Here is a 15,322-nt window from a genome sequence, read left to right as displayed (position 1 = left end):
AAGGGTGACTCTGAAAGCACCAAAGATAGATTCAGAAGGAGCACATTGACAAGTGATAGCCTACTGCTGAAATAGCCAGTTTTATTTGCTTTCTCTAAGTGGTATCTTCAAATATGTTATTTAAAAAAAAAAAAAAGAACAACCAGCCATAGCTCAAATACAGTTTCCAGACGTTCTGAATTCCAAAGGATCTTGGAAGATATTCTCAGAAACCCAGTTAGTTATTTAAGATAATTTATTGAATGAAGCTTCATGGTAATAGGTGGTTCCTGGGGTGATGCTCTTGTTTTTAGGTAGTCATCCTCTCAGGTTGCAGAGAAGCAAGTTGGTATCAGTGAATTTTATTTTGCTTATATTTTGAGGCATATCTACCCACAGATCTGTAACTTCTTCTTGGAGTTGTAGGTCAAATGCTAGCTCCTCTCTTGAATGAATCAAGAGACTAACACCAAGGTTCCTCCCATTTTTGGTAGAAATGGGAGAGCCATGTAGAAACACAACACATATCTCAGTCTATAAAACTTGTCATCAGTTTGCTTGAAATGTGTTAAAGAAGGAGGATTTTGTACACATAAGATCTTGTAGTGACTGTCATGACCTCAACAGATGCAGATAGAGAGAGAGAGAGAACATCTGGTCAAAATATAGTGAGCTATGCCACTTGGGGCTATTTGGCCTTAAGGTCTTCACCAAGTTTTCTTTCAGCTGAACTGATAGAACAAGAACAAAATGGTTTCTAATAGGATTGACCACACATTCCAAAAAGTACACTCACACCATATTCACACTTGCAAGTCCATGTACACCAACTCTTTTATTATTATTATTATTATTATTATTATTATTATTATTATTATTTTAGCTGTAGATGGACACAATACCTTATTTTATTTATTTATTTTTATGTGGTGCTGAGGATCGAATTCCATGCCTCACATGTACTAGTCAAGTGCTTTACCACTGAGCTACAACCCCAGCCCACACCAACTCTTTTTGAAAAGGTTAAACTGGACTAAGGAAATGAGAGACATTTGTAATGTCTTATTGATTTAAAGGAGATGACACATTCTGTTCTTTGTGTCAAAAATGCTTTTACTGTGTGCAATAGCTGCATTATCATCTGTTGCACAATTTTTTTTTGTACAAAATTTTAGGGAGTCTAAAGAATAGGCAAATGCACAGAGACAGGTAGTAGATGAGTATTTGCCAAATAGCTGGTGGAGGGGAGAAGGGGCGACTGCTAATGGGTACAAGGTTTCATTTTGGGGTGATGAAAATGTTCTGGAATTAGGCAGTAGTGATGATTGCATAACACCAAGAGTGTACTAAATGCTATGGAATTGTGCAATTTAAAAGGATTATTTTGCTACATAAATTGTATTTTGATTTCAAGTTTTTAGGGGATTCAATTAATTAATGTTTTTAACTGTATTTCATATATTTCACTATAAGAGAATATTCATTCCTATATAATTTAATTAATTAGTTAATTAATTTTTGGTACTAGGAATTGAACCCAAGGACATTCTAGCACTGAGCAGCATCCCCAGCCTTTTTTATTTTTTTTATTTTGAGACAGGCCTCACTAAATTTCTGAGACTGGCCCTGAATTTGCCACTCTCCTGCTTTAGTTGTCTAGAGTTGCTGGGATCACTGACATGTGTGACTGTGCCCAGCTACAGTTTATAGATTTTGGACCAACTTTCTCCCGCATCATGAAGAAATTCAGGCAGTGGATATGTTAGAATTAGCAGTGCACATATATAAGATGTTTCCTAAGGGTTTTTTGGTTTTTTTTAATCTTTTCATTGACTTAAAATATGTGACTACATCTGTTTGCTTTAGTCAAGTGTGTTGTAGTTGAGCTTATCTTCTGTGAGGTCAAAAGTTCACTGTTATAAGAATTGAATACCTTATTATACTAAAAAAATACCTTTTTTATCAAGTTTGAGCCAATAAACATTTTTTAACCTTAATTATAAATACATAATTCAAATTTTATTCATAAACATGTAAATCATTTTTTTCTCCATTCTCCATGCAAATCTTTGGCCTTGTGCATGAAATGATAGATCATCTAAGAGATACCCAAAATAAGTTTGTTCAGGAAATCCAGATTTGGTAATAAGATAATACTAGGTAAATCAAGATAATCAGTTTCACCTAATTTAATTGCTCTCTTACTTATAACTTCATTTATTCACTCAACAAATATTGACAGCTAGTTTTGTGCTGAGCCCTTTGCTATTCTAGGTCTGGCAAAGAATTTAATAAATTAGAAATAGATTAGGAAGGGTTTGGGTTAATCACATGACCTTCCTGGCTGCCACAAAATTTATGAACCCTGTTGTAGTATTATCCTATTAGATACTAGTTAAATTATCTAGCATTTTTCTCATTCTAAGCCATTCCAGTGCTTCTCTGTCCATTAGGCTGTCCTGCCCTTCAGGGACCCTGGACTGTAGCAGTGGCAGTTCTGACCCCATAGTTCACATTCCTCCCAAAGTTACCTCTGAAGAACTTTCCTCGCTCTGATTAGATTGGATATCCCTCTCCCAAAAGCTTCAATGGTACTTTCTTTCCTGCAGGAAAAATTTAGACTCCCCAAACTTGTGTCAGTACGCATTCTCACTCCTCCCAAGCCTGCCCTTCCGGTCCCGACCTCTCACTATCATGACTATGAATGGAACCTTTCAGAAGCCTGTGCTGTCCAGCACATGTCAACATGTGTGACGTGGTCCTGCTGCTGGAACTCTGCTCAGGACTCTCTTTTTGGCATCCTCTTGCCCTCCTTTTAATCTCTGGGAATTTTATTCTCCTTTTAGAACCCAACAAAACTGCTTTCTCCTAATAAAAGGTCCATCTGTTGAGGGCTTACCCTGTGTCATGCATTGTGGTAAGAACTTGATGGTCATGGTCTCACTTGGCAACTAACATAAACTCACAACCTGAGCATTAGACCCAGATACAGACACTTAATAACTGACCCCTTCCAGGATCATCCCAACTGAAAAGAGATTCCTCCTTTGTCTGCATCCTTAGTATTCACACTTTACATTGTGGATAATTACATGGTATCTTATTTTTCATACCAGAAAATGAGATTTTTATATATCAAGTGCAAGGATTACATTAAGGATTTTATATTCCTCGAGGTTAAATTCTGCAATATACAATATTGGGATCACAGAACATTGCATGGAATAGGAGTCATTGAATGTTTAATGATAAAATTTATTTGGGTGAATTCTACAAAGTAGGTAGAAAACGTATCAGCTGATTTCACCCAGTGCCTATGAGTATAGTGAGTCAAAATGGTAAGTATCATGTCAAAAGTCGAATACTGAGCACATGAATGATGCTACTCGGTCTGACAACATATTTTTAGCCTGTATATGAATATATCATTGCAAATATTGATCACAACAAAATTTGAAGGCCAAACTATATAATTGGGCTAATGTGCCTCTCTGTAAGGCTTTAATGTCCTGAATTTGTATTCTTATGGGTTTTTTGTAGATGGATAATGTGTATATTTACATGCACGGGCACATAGTTTCAGGTATACTAGTGTGTGCTGTTATTTTTGGCAATACAGGTTCTGAACATTCTTGTTTTCATTAGACATCAACTATCTCCACATTTCTAAAGCAATCCATTTTATTCATATGTATATATTTATAGAAATGTAGTAGCACCACCTTGTACTCCATCTTCCCTCTGCACACAAATGCCCTATGCACCCATTCTGCCTGTTCATGGAACAATTTGTCATGGCAGTGCCAGGAACAAGCATAGAGCCTATGTCAGAACATGGGAAGGTAATGGCACCAATCAACAGAGCCATTCTTCTATCCTTAATGCATAGAATTTGATGCGCTCATTTCATTATATATATGTGTGTGTGTGCTGCAATTCACACAAGATCCTGAGTAGACATAATTCAAGTTAATGGGAATCAATTCTACCCAGAGGAATCTCATATTTGAAGGTGAAGTCTCTCAGGATAATTTTCGGAATCTTTGCTGCACTGCATTAGGGCACTTCAGCATTTTTAGTTCGCATTCAGTCTGTTCTTGGGCTTTTAGTGAAAAAGCATCTTTTAGACATACATTCTACAAGACAGGGCATTTTTTAAAATGTAATAGATACATTATATTAATCATGGTTTTATAACAATTGCTTACCTAATGGCTCATCTCTGGTATACATGGATATAAATGTATACAGTCATCTCTAGGTATCTGCAGATTATTTCCTGATCTCCCCAGATACCAAAATCCAAGAATGCAAAAGTTTCTTATATAAAATGGCATAGTATTTGCATACAACTTATATACATCCTCCCATATACTCCAAATCATCTTTAGGTTACTTATCATGTCTATGGAAATAGTTATTATACTACATTATTTAGCAGATAACAACAAGAAGAAAGTTTGTGCACACCAAGTTCTTTTTTGTTGTTGTTGTTGTTTGTTTGTTTGTTTTAATATTCCCAATCTGTGATTGGTTGAATCTGATAATGCAGAACCCTTGGATATAAAGGACCAAATTTGCTTACACAATCATCCATGAATAGATTATTTTGGAGCCAATTAAACAAGATCACAATTTGGGTGTTGATCATGAGCAGAGACCAGCAGTTTTAATAAATATCTAACTATTAGCATCCATATAATGTTTATAACTATATCTAGAGACTTGACCACTGACTCACATAGAAAATGAAATGAGCATGAAATAATTTATAGAATTGAGCACTCAGGAAAGAAGCACAGACCAGGAATCCTGGTTCCCAGCACACTAACCAGCTGCCTTGGGCAGCATGTCAGCATGGAGCATCTGCAGCAAGGCTTGACTGTTCTGAACCAGAGAGGTTCTGGACCTTTTGAGCCCTGAATGTCCCCCATGCAGTTGCAGTCCTACCCAGAGGAACACATTTTAGCGACATCTAACATTGGAGAGGCTAAAAGCAATCTTTTTTTTTATTATACCTATACGTAAGTAGTCCATTTCCAAAGTACATAATGATATTAACTTCCCAAAAAAAGGATTTACATAAAGAAATTTCTTGACACAACCTCTCCTGAAAAGTGTGCAGCATTCTCCTGATTAGATGATGAGAATCCCTTAAGCCTCCTTCCATCATCATCATCATCATCACCAGATGTCTCCTGAGTGCCTGTCATGGTACCATGGTACTTCTTCCCACTCACAGCATAAATGCTTCCAAGAACAGGAAGGCAATTTACACATTCTTAGCTCTCCCCGAGCTCTCTTGAAAATAATAATCTATTTAGCCAGATTCTATGGACACTGGACCATGTCCAAACGGCCTTATTAAACCACTAGTTCCTACAGGTATTTGAGTACCACTGAGCTTTGTAAAAGTGTTTTGAAAGAATTAAAATTGTAATGAGCAACCACAGAGGACTGTGGGGCTGGAGCTTAATCACTTTTATAACAACCTATTGTGTTTCTGTTGGATTTGGCAGAAACCTTATGTGTGCAAAATCCCAGGCTGCACTAAACGTTACACAGACCCAAGCTCCCTTCGGAAACACGTGAAGACTGTGCATGGCCCTGAGGCTCATGTCACCAAGAAGCAGCGTGGAGACATGCATCCTCGGCCCCCACCCCCGAGAGATTCTGGCAGTCATTCACAGTCCAGGTCACCTGGCCGGCCGACTCAGGGAGCCCTTGGGGAGCAGAAGGACCTCAGCAACACTACCTCAAAGCGGGAGGAGTGCCTCCAGGTGAAGACGGTCAAGGCCGAGAAACCCATGGTATGTCATTCACTCTCCTGATTTTCCCAGAGTTGGCCGAGGGTCATTTGAAAGAGCCCAGCAGGGCATTCGGAGGGACAAGACCATTCCCATCCTCACTGCATCGGGTCACTCTGATTTGAGGAGGTCATGAGCCCAGTAACCTGGATTGCTTACTTGAAGTTTATCTGCTTAGAATAACTCTACTCAGAAAAGAGCTTCCAAGTTTCCTAACTGATTTTTGAAATTGATCCAGAGACATACCATACCACTCATGGCAGGCAGAGACACGACTGTGTATCTTGTCAATGTGCCTCGAAGGTACAAAATCATTTATTGAGCCTTTTTTGTAGACATGTTTTCTCTCTTCTTTGTCCTGGTGACTCAAAGGTAAATAAGCTACAATCCGTATCCTTTAGGGGTATGCAGTCCAGTGGGAGAGACAGATTGAAAAACAAATACCACTCAGGGTGATGGGAGCTTGAACATGGGTCTTTGTAAGGAGCCTTCAGGAGAGAGGTGCACTCTGAGGTCAGAAGCCATGAGGACATGGAATTTAGCACTCCCACTTGGCATGAGTGAGGCTTGAGGAAGGAAGGTCAGGCAGAAATACACCAGTCTCTGGGCCTCACAGGGATGCACAGGAGCAAAGTGGGCAGGAGAGGAAGTGTAGGTTTTTCTAGAAATGGGGAATGCAAAGGGTTGATGTTTATAAACATCTACTCCAGAATCGGAGCAGAGATTGGATACACTGGGACCATTTCTCTTGTGCCTGAGTCTATGAGATTGAGAATGAAGAAGGGTTTTGAAAAGTTCTTGTAATCAGGCATTATTTCGGTCTGGTAATTATTAGAATATATGGACAATACTATTCTTTCAGTTGCTTTCAAACTTCACTTGGTGATTTTGTGTCATGTACATATTTTTTTTTATAAAGCACCTAAAATTTCAGAAGAATAAAAAGAAAAATTAAAAGAATACATATGAAAGAAGATTCAGTGCATTTATATTGGTCATGCGTACAATGGATTTAATTATGCATATATATTGGGATAAATTTGCCACTCTGACCTGTGGAAGAAATGTACCAGATAGAAATAATATGTTTAGCTTTCTGGGGACAAGGAAATGGTTGGATGGGCAAATTTTACTAAATTTAAGGAAGCATTTTCTTAAAATGTGAGAAGTCCAGCAATTGAAAGAATTCTATGAATTCACCAATCAGTTCACTATTCAGAAGTGTAACGTGGGCTGGAAATAATGCACATACCATCCCAGCATTGGTAAGGAAACTACGTTTTAATGATTAACCAGGTTTGTCTTTAAATTCTAGAGTCTTAAAAAGTGACATTAAGTTTAGCCAAAAATAACACAAATAGGATATTCAGCTTTATCATAATTTCTCATGGTATTTTGCATTTGTAAAGTATCTTAATAAAATGTGTATATATACTAATGATCATGATATTTTTTAAGTTAATCAATTCATACAAAAGTGCTTTATATAATTTTTTGGAGGTGAGCATGTATCTATTTCATAAAATAAAGTCCATCTATATAATTGTGCAAAATATTCAGCAGTTTATTCTCAAATGTTTAAGGAAAATGAATTTATTGTCTCTTAGATTATGTCATCAAACACTATGATTTATGTTCTTAGACCATTCTAAGAACCCAGAGTATCTTATTTCTTCAATGTGCATCCCAGGCTCAAGAAAGTCTTGTTTTGCTAGAGAATTTCAACAAAGCTAGAAGGTGTCCAGGGATCTTTTGTGATTAATCATGTGAATTTCAATTAATGTAAGTCATGTATTAAAATGCATTCTGGAAAAAAAGGTTTTTGCAAGAATATGGGAAATAAATTACATTGTCAAAAGCTAAAAAAAAAAAAAAACAGAAAAAAGAAAGTTTGCCCTCTTTTCCCCAAACACCCATTATATAAAAAGAAAATTGGTAGAAATAAATATTTGTCATGATTTGGTTCAGTGACATTTGAGATGCCCCAATGGGTGAAATATTTTATAAACTAAGTCATAGAAACATAAGATCACGAGATGTTTTACAGGGAAGAAACTGAAGCTCCCTGAGGTTAATAATGTAATCACATTCCTACAGTAGACTATTTTATGTATGCATGTATATACACACATTTAAATGTATGCAGATATTTTCATAAACATTTACTAATGGAGATGAAATTTACATTCCTAATGCTTTCTTTAAAAAAACATGTCTTTAATTTTACCATCATGCTATAAATTAAATTCTTTCTTCTTTTTTTCTTATTAATGCAACCTCTCTTCTGTCTAATGCTCCTAAATGTCTTGTTCTCACTTCCTAAGGACAGTGGGTAATAAGGTGAGGGAATTTTGGCTTGTCTGTTCTTTTAGTTTCGTTTTCATTTGAACATTTAACTTTTTTCATTTCATTTTTCTTGAGTTTTTGTGGCTTGGTGATATCTTTGGTAGTGAACATTATTCAGCTATGTTTCAAATAGAGAAGCAATGTGTTTTGAACGCTCAGCATGTGGAAAATGTGGAGTTTTGATTGTTAAATTCATTGTTCCGTTTGTCTAGGTTTTCATAAGAAATCATACTGGAGTGGACCAAGCAGATGTTAGATTCTACTAAATTACTGTACTGACTAGTATATATTCCATCTTGGACCTTCGAAGAAGGTCTAGATACATCTTGTGTTAGCAATTTACCCTCTATTCAAATGTCAGAGCTCACATAAGCAGTTTTCTGATTGTAAGTGCTTATGCACCTTCTCGCACACTCTATGGAAGTGTGTATTGGCATGTGTGTGCATGAATACTCATATACACAGGTTCACATACACACACATTCTGATTTGGTAGTCCAAGAGTGAAAGACATCCAAAGCTCTGGAAACTCCAAGTACATTAGGAAGGAGCAAGTGGTCTGGCAACCCAAGACTTTGCTAAGGCAAAAAATTATGTAAGGCTTTACATACCCATGATCAGATTTGCATCTTTCTTCAATCTGCTTGGTTGCCCAGGACAGAGTTAGTGTATCATATGGCACTCACTTAGAAAGTGTTCATTTGCTTGGATATATGTACTGTGATAGCAGGGGGGAATAAAAGTTAAGGGCTCTACTGAGAAAGCCTCCTTCTATAGACCTTCATGCCAACATTGTGTTTTCCATCTTAGATTAACTGAGTAGTCTCCAGGAGGAAGTGGAGTTCTCTTTCCCTGGAAGTTTGCTCTGTTAGCTGTTGTCAGGAGCTCTGGTTTTTATAATAACCCCGGAGAAACTGCTGCAGAAGCATGGAAGTAGCCAGCTTAGACTACCGCGTCTGGCTGCTCCATGAACTTTGTGACTTTGGGCAGTCACTGACTTTTCTGAACATCACTTTTCTTATGCTTATGAAAGGATTTGACTGTTTATCAACCAGGACACCACTGGAATTTTAGATAGAACAGTTTGATGTTGTGCCAATTGCCCTGGACATTTGCAGGCCCTTTTATTCTGTGCTCCCCAGACACTGGGATAGTCAGGCTTTCCACCCTCTATTTCCAGAAACCCTGGGGTGGGGAGAAGATGATACTTTCCCTGATTGGGAACCACTGGGTTGGATTAAGTTCCCATTAGTTGCATAATTTTTTTATAGAGTCCACTTGTGTGTGGTGAGGGGAATATTTCCCAGTTCTCCGAGTGAAATGCCACAGCACACCAAGGAGAATTATAAAAAATCATGCCACAGACTCCTGACAGCTGTGGGTTGATGCCTTTCTTCCCTTGTATTTGGCAGAAGCAAAGTGACTGAAGTTTTACCTCTTATAGCTGCCTTGATGCACAACCTGCTTCAGGTTCTACAATAGCCAAACAACAACAACAAAAAAAAGTAAAAGTGGGGAGGAAGGGTTACAAAGCTTAAGTACCAGCTCAGAGGGGCTTTTCTTAGGAAGTAATGTGTCCTATCAAGCATATATGTTTTAGCTGAGCAAAAAACAAAAACAAAACAATCCCTAAAATTAGAACCACCTGAGACAATAATTACTAATGTTTTGTAATCTAATTATTATTACTTATTAGGTGTTTTTATACTTCTGTGATCTCTGGGTTTTATATAGATTCCCAACAATAATCCATAATATAAACTGTCCCCATTTTATAGATGAGGAAACTGAGGTTGAGAGTGCCTTTGTCATTTGCCCAAAGCATAAAGTCCTGGCAGTAGGATTGGAAATAAAAAGCTGTGTTAGCAGAGTTGGCATTCAGGACAGGATTCCATTTCTGATATCATGCTGGTCACACCACATCTAATCTTCTCTGTTGTTCATTGCTTCCCCCTGCACATCAGCCTGGTGATCCATCAGTCGTTCTGGCCCCAAAGGCCACCTCCATCACTGGAACATATTTTTTTCTTCTCATTCAACCAGCTGATAACCTGAAGGTCTTCACCTGCATGAGCTGTCATTATTGGTGTCCTTTCCTTTGTTCTTCCTGGTGACAGTTCTTTCCTTTCCTCTTGACCTCAACAGACATCTCAGCCAAGCCCTGGTGGTCAGTCTTCATGCAGCAGCCAACAGTCCCCCATCAGCAACTATTCCAACAGTGGGCTCGAGCTTCCTCTGACCGATGGAGGTAGTGTAGCAGACCTCAGTGCCATCGATGAAACCCCAGTCATGGACTCGACCATTTCCACTGCAACCACAGCCCTTGCTTTGCAAGCCAGGAGGAACCCTGCAGGGACCAAATGGATGGAGCACGTAAAACTAGAAAGGCTAAAACAAGTGAATGGAATGCTTCCTCGACTGAACCCCATTCTACCCCCCAAAGCCCCTGCGGTCTCTCCTCTCATAGGAAATGGTGAGTCCCACATCGGACCATGCCTCCCCTCAGGTGTTTTCTCTTCTTTCAAATGTGGCCAGAGCACTGTGAGAGGAACCAGGGTCCTCGCTTTTATATTTGCTGGTTTCACCACCAGTCTCAAGGTTATGCTAACTCACTCTGCTCTATGAATGTCGAACCCATTTGAGTTGCCTTTCTGGAGGATCCATATCTTAAAACTAGACAATAACAGAATAGTATTAAAACAAAAAGTAAGACTGTGAATAACTCATATTCTAATGGTGAAATCATAATTATTCAACCAAAGTAAGAAAATCCCAGAAGAAGATGCATTAATGAGGGGCTGGAGTTGTGGCTCAGAGGTAGAATGCTTGCCTAGCATGTGTGAAGCACTAGGTTCTATTCTCAGCACCACAATATAAAAAATAAATAAAAGTCCATTGACAACTAAAAATTTTTTTTAAAAAAGATGCATTAATGATTAGCATTCTGGTTTCCAAAATTAAAAACCAAGAGGTTAGCCACTACTTTCATTTATGTTGGCTAAGTTCAAGGAAAGACAAACATTATTCTCCATAGTCAGCCCCCATGTCAACTTTTAATTCTGAGATGACACTATCTGAACCACATCCTAAAAGTGACCCTTGCCACTCCAACTCAGGTGTTTGTAGGATGTGAAATAAACAGGAAACCCGGAGTGTGATTGTGAAATTCCTGGAATACCTTGGGCCCCTGTACTTGCATGGATCCTGAGCAATTGTGTATGTCCCGAAAGTCTTGTCCTTGCACTGCACCTGTGGAAAAGCTTAATCAAATTTAGGGAGTAATTGTTAGTGCTTTAAGCCAGGGATTTACAAACTACAGCCTGGGGGTTACATACAGCCTGCCACTTGTTTTTGTAAAGAAAATATTACTGGCACCCAGCCACACCTAGTCCTTCACTATTGTCTGTGGCCACTTGAATGCTAAACTGCAGAGTGGAGAGTAATTGTGCTAGAGACCACAGTGACCTCAAAAGCAGAAAAAAGTTACTACCAGCCCTTTACAGAAAACGTTGCCTGATACCTTGCTTAAGTTATCCTGAGTCTCACATCCTCTCTCCTTTTCTTCCCTCCACTCTTGTCTCTCCAGGCACACAGTCCAGTAACAACTGCAGTTCGGGCGGGCCCATGACTCTTCTTCCGAACAGAAGTGAGCTCTCCGGGGTGGACCTCACCATGCTGAACATGCTCAACAGGAGGGACAGCAGCACCAGCACCATCAGTTCTGCCTACCTGAGCAGCCGCCGCTCCTCGGGCATCTCGCCCTGCTTCTCCAGCCGCAGGTCCAGTGAGGCATCACAGGCTGAGGGACGGCCCCAGAACGTGAGCGTTGCGGACTCCTACGACCCCATCTCCACGGACGCCTCACGCAGGTCCAGCGAGGCCAGCCAGGGTGACGGGCTGCCCAGCCTGCTCAGCCTCACTCCTGCCCAGCAGTATCGCCTAAAGGCCAAGTACGCTGCTGCCACGGGAGGGCCACCACCCACGCCCCTGCCGCACATGGAGAGGCTGAGCCTGAAGACCAGGATGGCCCTACTAGGGGACAGCAGGGAGACGGGCGTGACGCTGCCTCCTGTCCACCCTCCGCGGAGATGCAGCGACGGGGGTACCCACAGCTACGGCCGCCGCCATCTGCTGCCTCATGATGCACTGGGGAATGGCGTGAGGAGAGCCAGCGACCCTGTGCGGACCGTGTCGGAGAACCTGACCCTACCCAGGGTTCAGCGTTTCAGCAGCCTCAACAGCTTTAATCCTCCGGGTTTGCCTCCATCTGTGGAAAAGCGAAACTTAGTGCTTCAGAATTACACCCGGCCTGAGGGCAGCCAGCCCCGTCACTTCCATACGTCCCCCTGTCCTCCCAGCATCACCGAGAACGTTACCCTGGAGTCCCTGACCATGGATGCCGATGCCAACTTGAACGACGAGGACTTCTTACCAGATGACGTGGTGCAGTATTTAAATTCCCAGAACCAAGCAGGGTATGGGCAGCACTTGCAGAGTGCCATCTCAGATGACAGCAAGGTATCCCATGGGCCCAGCGACTTTGACCCACCTGGGCTGCCAGACAGCCACATTGGCCAGCAATACCATTCCCTGGAGCAGCCTTGCACTGAAGGCAGCAAAACCGATTTACCTATTCAGTGGAATGAAGTCAGCTCTGGAAGTGCAGACCTGTCCTCCTCCAAGCTAAAATGTGGCCAGCAGTCCAGGGTGCAGCAGGCCCGAGCTTTTGGGTTATATAACAACATGGTGGTCCACCCCCAGAATCCATGGAGGGGTGAGAACAGCCCTGCAGGGGGATATCAGACCCTGGGGGAGAATGGCAGCTCCTACAGTGGCCCAGAGCACTTGGTGATACACAGTGGCAGGGGCACTGGCATGAATGGAAATGCCTTCCATGAACAGTCCTATAAAGCCCAGCAGTATGGGAGCTGTCTCAACAGGCAGCCAGTGGCCCCTAGTGCTCTAGACAGTACCTGCAGTGCTGGGATACAAGGTTCGAAGCTGAAAAGCACCACCATGCAAGGGAATGGGGGTCCGCTGGATTTTGGCCTGTCTGCGGCACCAAATGAGTCAGCTGGCAGCACAGTGAATGGCATGCAGACCCAAGACCCAATAGGACAGGGGTATCTCCCTCACCAGCTACTCAGCGACAGCATGCAGCATCAGGGGGCAGGCCGCCCCAGTCAGCAGATGCTAGGACAGGTTAGTGCTACCTCACACATCAACGTCTATCAAGGGCCAGAGAGCTGCCTACCTGGGACTCACAGCATCAGCAGCCAACCATCAAGCTTGGCAGTTGTCAGGGGCTACCAGCCATGTGCCAGCTATGGGGGCAGCAGGCGCCAGGCTATGCCGAGGGGCGGCCTCACTCTGCAGCAAGGACAGCTCAGTGACACAAATCAAGCCTGCAGGGTGAATGGCATCAAGATGGAGATGCAAGGACAGCCCCAGCAGCTCTGTTCTAATATGCAGAATTACTCTGGTCAGTTCTATGACCAAACCATGGGCTTCAGTCAGCAAGACACGAAAGCCGGTTCATTTTCCATTTCAGATGCCAACTGCCTGCTACAGGGAGCCGGCGCCGAAAACTCTGAATTACTTTCCCCAGGTGCTAACCAGGTGACAAGCACAGTTGACAGCCTCGACAGCCATGACCTAGAAGGGGTGCAGATTGATTTTGATGCCATTATAGATGACGGGGACCACTCCAGCCTGATGTCAGGGGCCCTGAGCCCAAGTATCATTCAGAACCTTTCCCATAGTTCCTCCCGCCTCACCACACCAAGAGCGTCCCTCCCATTCCCAGCCCTATCTGTGAGCACCACCAACATGGCTATCGGGGACATGAGTTCTTTGCTGACCTCCCTCGCGGAAGAAAGCAAATTCCTTGCAGTTATGCAATAGGCGTTAGGCAAGAAAGACTGCAAACAGACGTAAAACTTTAGGAGTTGAAAGATTAAATTGACTCCGTTTTTGGCTGGTTTGTTTTTTTAGTTCTGTATGTATTTTAGCAATCTCATCTCATCAAACTGGGATGTGTTTCAAGTATATTCCTTTTATGGAAAAGGACTCTGAAAAACCCTAAGGTATTCTAGGGAGAAACTGTCTTCCATTTCAGTTTTGAATCAGTATTGTTACACTCAAACCACCCTCTTCTTTTTTTTTTTTTTAACTGTAAGCCCGCCCCCTTTTTTAGTAAACCAATGTAAATGTGTGATGTGCATGTTCTTTCTTTTAGAAGAGAAGTCAAGTTAAAGGATTTGACATGTTTCTCTGTTACTCCAAGGAAAACGGAGTTAGTATGCTTGTGACCGAAGGGGTTACATGTCCAGTTTTCTTCCTTTTTTTTTTTTTTCTTCTTTCTTACATATGCTCAATGTTTTGTTTTTGTGTTTTCTATTTTTTAATTCCCACATTGGGCACAAGAATCAGAATATGGATAGTGAGTTTAAGAATCTTCCGTGGGTGCACTGTAGCATAGATAGCAGATTTTGACATGCTCCCAAACCCTAATCCAATTCAGGGCATACTTTTGAAAGCTACACAGAAGTGGAGACCTGGGGCTCTTGCAAATGAAAATAGTTTGCTCACAGTTTGGGTTTTCAATTCTTCCTATCCATAAGCGTGTTTGGGGTGGGTATTTCTATATGGTCAGTTCTCAGTTATCTTATTTGCCTTCCCTCTCTATCTTCACGAGCATTCAGCACTGTTTAATGCTGCAGGGAGAGAGAGAGGACAGGCAGTTGGTGACACTCAGACATGCTGCTACTTTTATTTGTTCTAGTAAGAAGTTAGGTAGATTCTAGATTGAAGCAATTAGGTAGAATTAGTTTGGGGAATACTGCTGGGCTTGCTATATTTGTTGATTAGATCCCATCTCTTTCTCCATTGACATAGATAACTGAGAATTGATGTTCATAGTTCTAAGTATATAGGTATTTAAACAACCCCACAACTGGCTATACCATTAACATTTATTAATTCCACTATAGGATTTCTATTCTATGTGCCCTATTGAAAGGGATTTGTAAAATTTAGTTGTAAAAGGAAAAGCTCACATACATTGATATTGGGAATAAATTGCTTCAACCATTTGTAGCATTTGAGAACATAAAAGAAGATACTTAATAGCTGTGTGTGGATACCGTTGTTCTTATTCTCTCTGTCCAGTGCAGCATCCATTTAAGAAG

The 15,322-nt window shown here is 41.1% G+C and overlaps 1 protein-coding gene across 1 annotated transcript in view; it reads left to right on the top strand.

Annotated features, from left to right (window-relative positions):
* The window catches only part of Gli3 (GLI family zinc finger 3), a 270,484-nt gene extending 256,424 nt beyond the window's left edge, over positions 1 to 14,060 (top strand). Inside the window, exons 13-15 of the mRNA XM_027938367.3 lie at positions 5,499 to 5,789; positions 10,278 to 10,605; positions 11,719 to 14,060. Of these exons, the coding sequence (XP_027794168.3) occupies positions 5,499 to 5,789; positions 10,278 to 10,605; positions 11,719 to 14,036 (2,937 nt within the window). The 3' untranslated portion in view covers positions 14,037 to 14,060. The remainder of the gene's footprint in view (positions 1 to 5,498; positions 5,790 to 10,277; positions 10,606 to 11,718) is intronic.
* Positions 14,061 to 15,322: the final 1,262 nt, after the last annotated feature.

This window comes from Marmota flaviventris, chromosome 1 (genome assembly GCF_047511675.1).
Source record: "Marmota flaviventris isolate mMarFla1 chromosome 1, mMarFla1.hap1, whole genome shotgun sequence".
Lineage (NCBI taxonomy): Eukaryota > Metazoa > Chordata > Mammalia > Rodentia > Sciuridae > Marmota > Marmota flaviventris.
The sequence above is the reverse complement of the archived record's forward strand: the minus strand, read 5'-3'. Positions and strand labels throughout refer to the sequence as shown.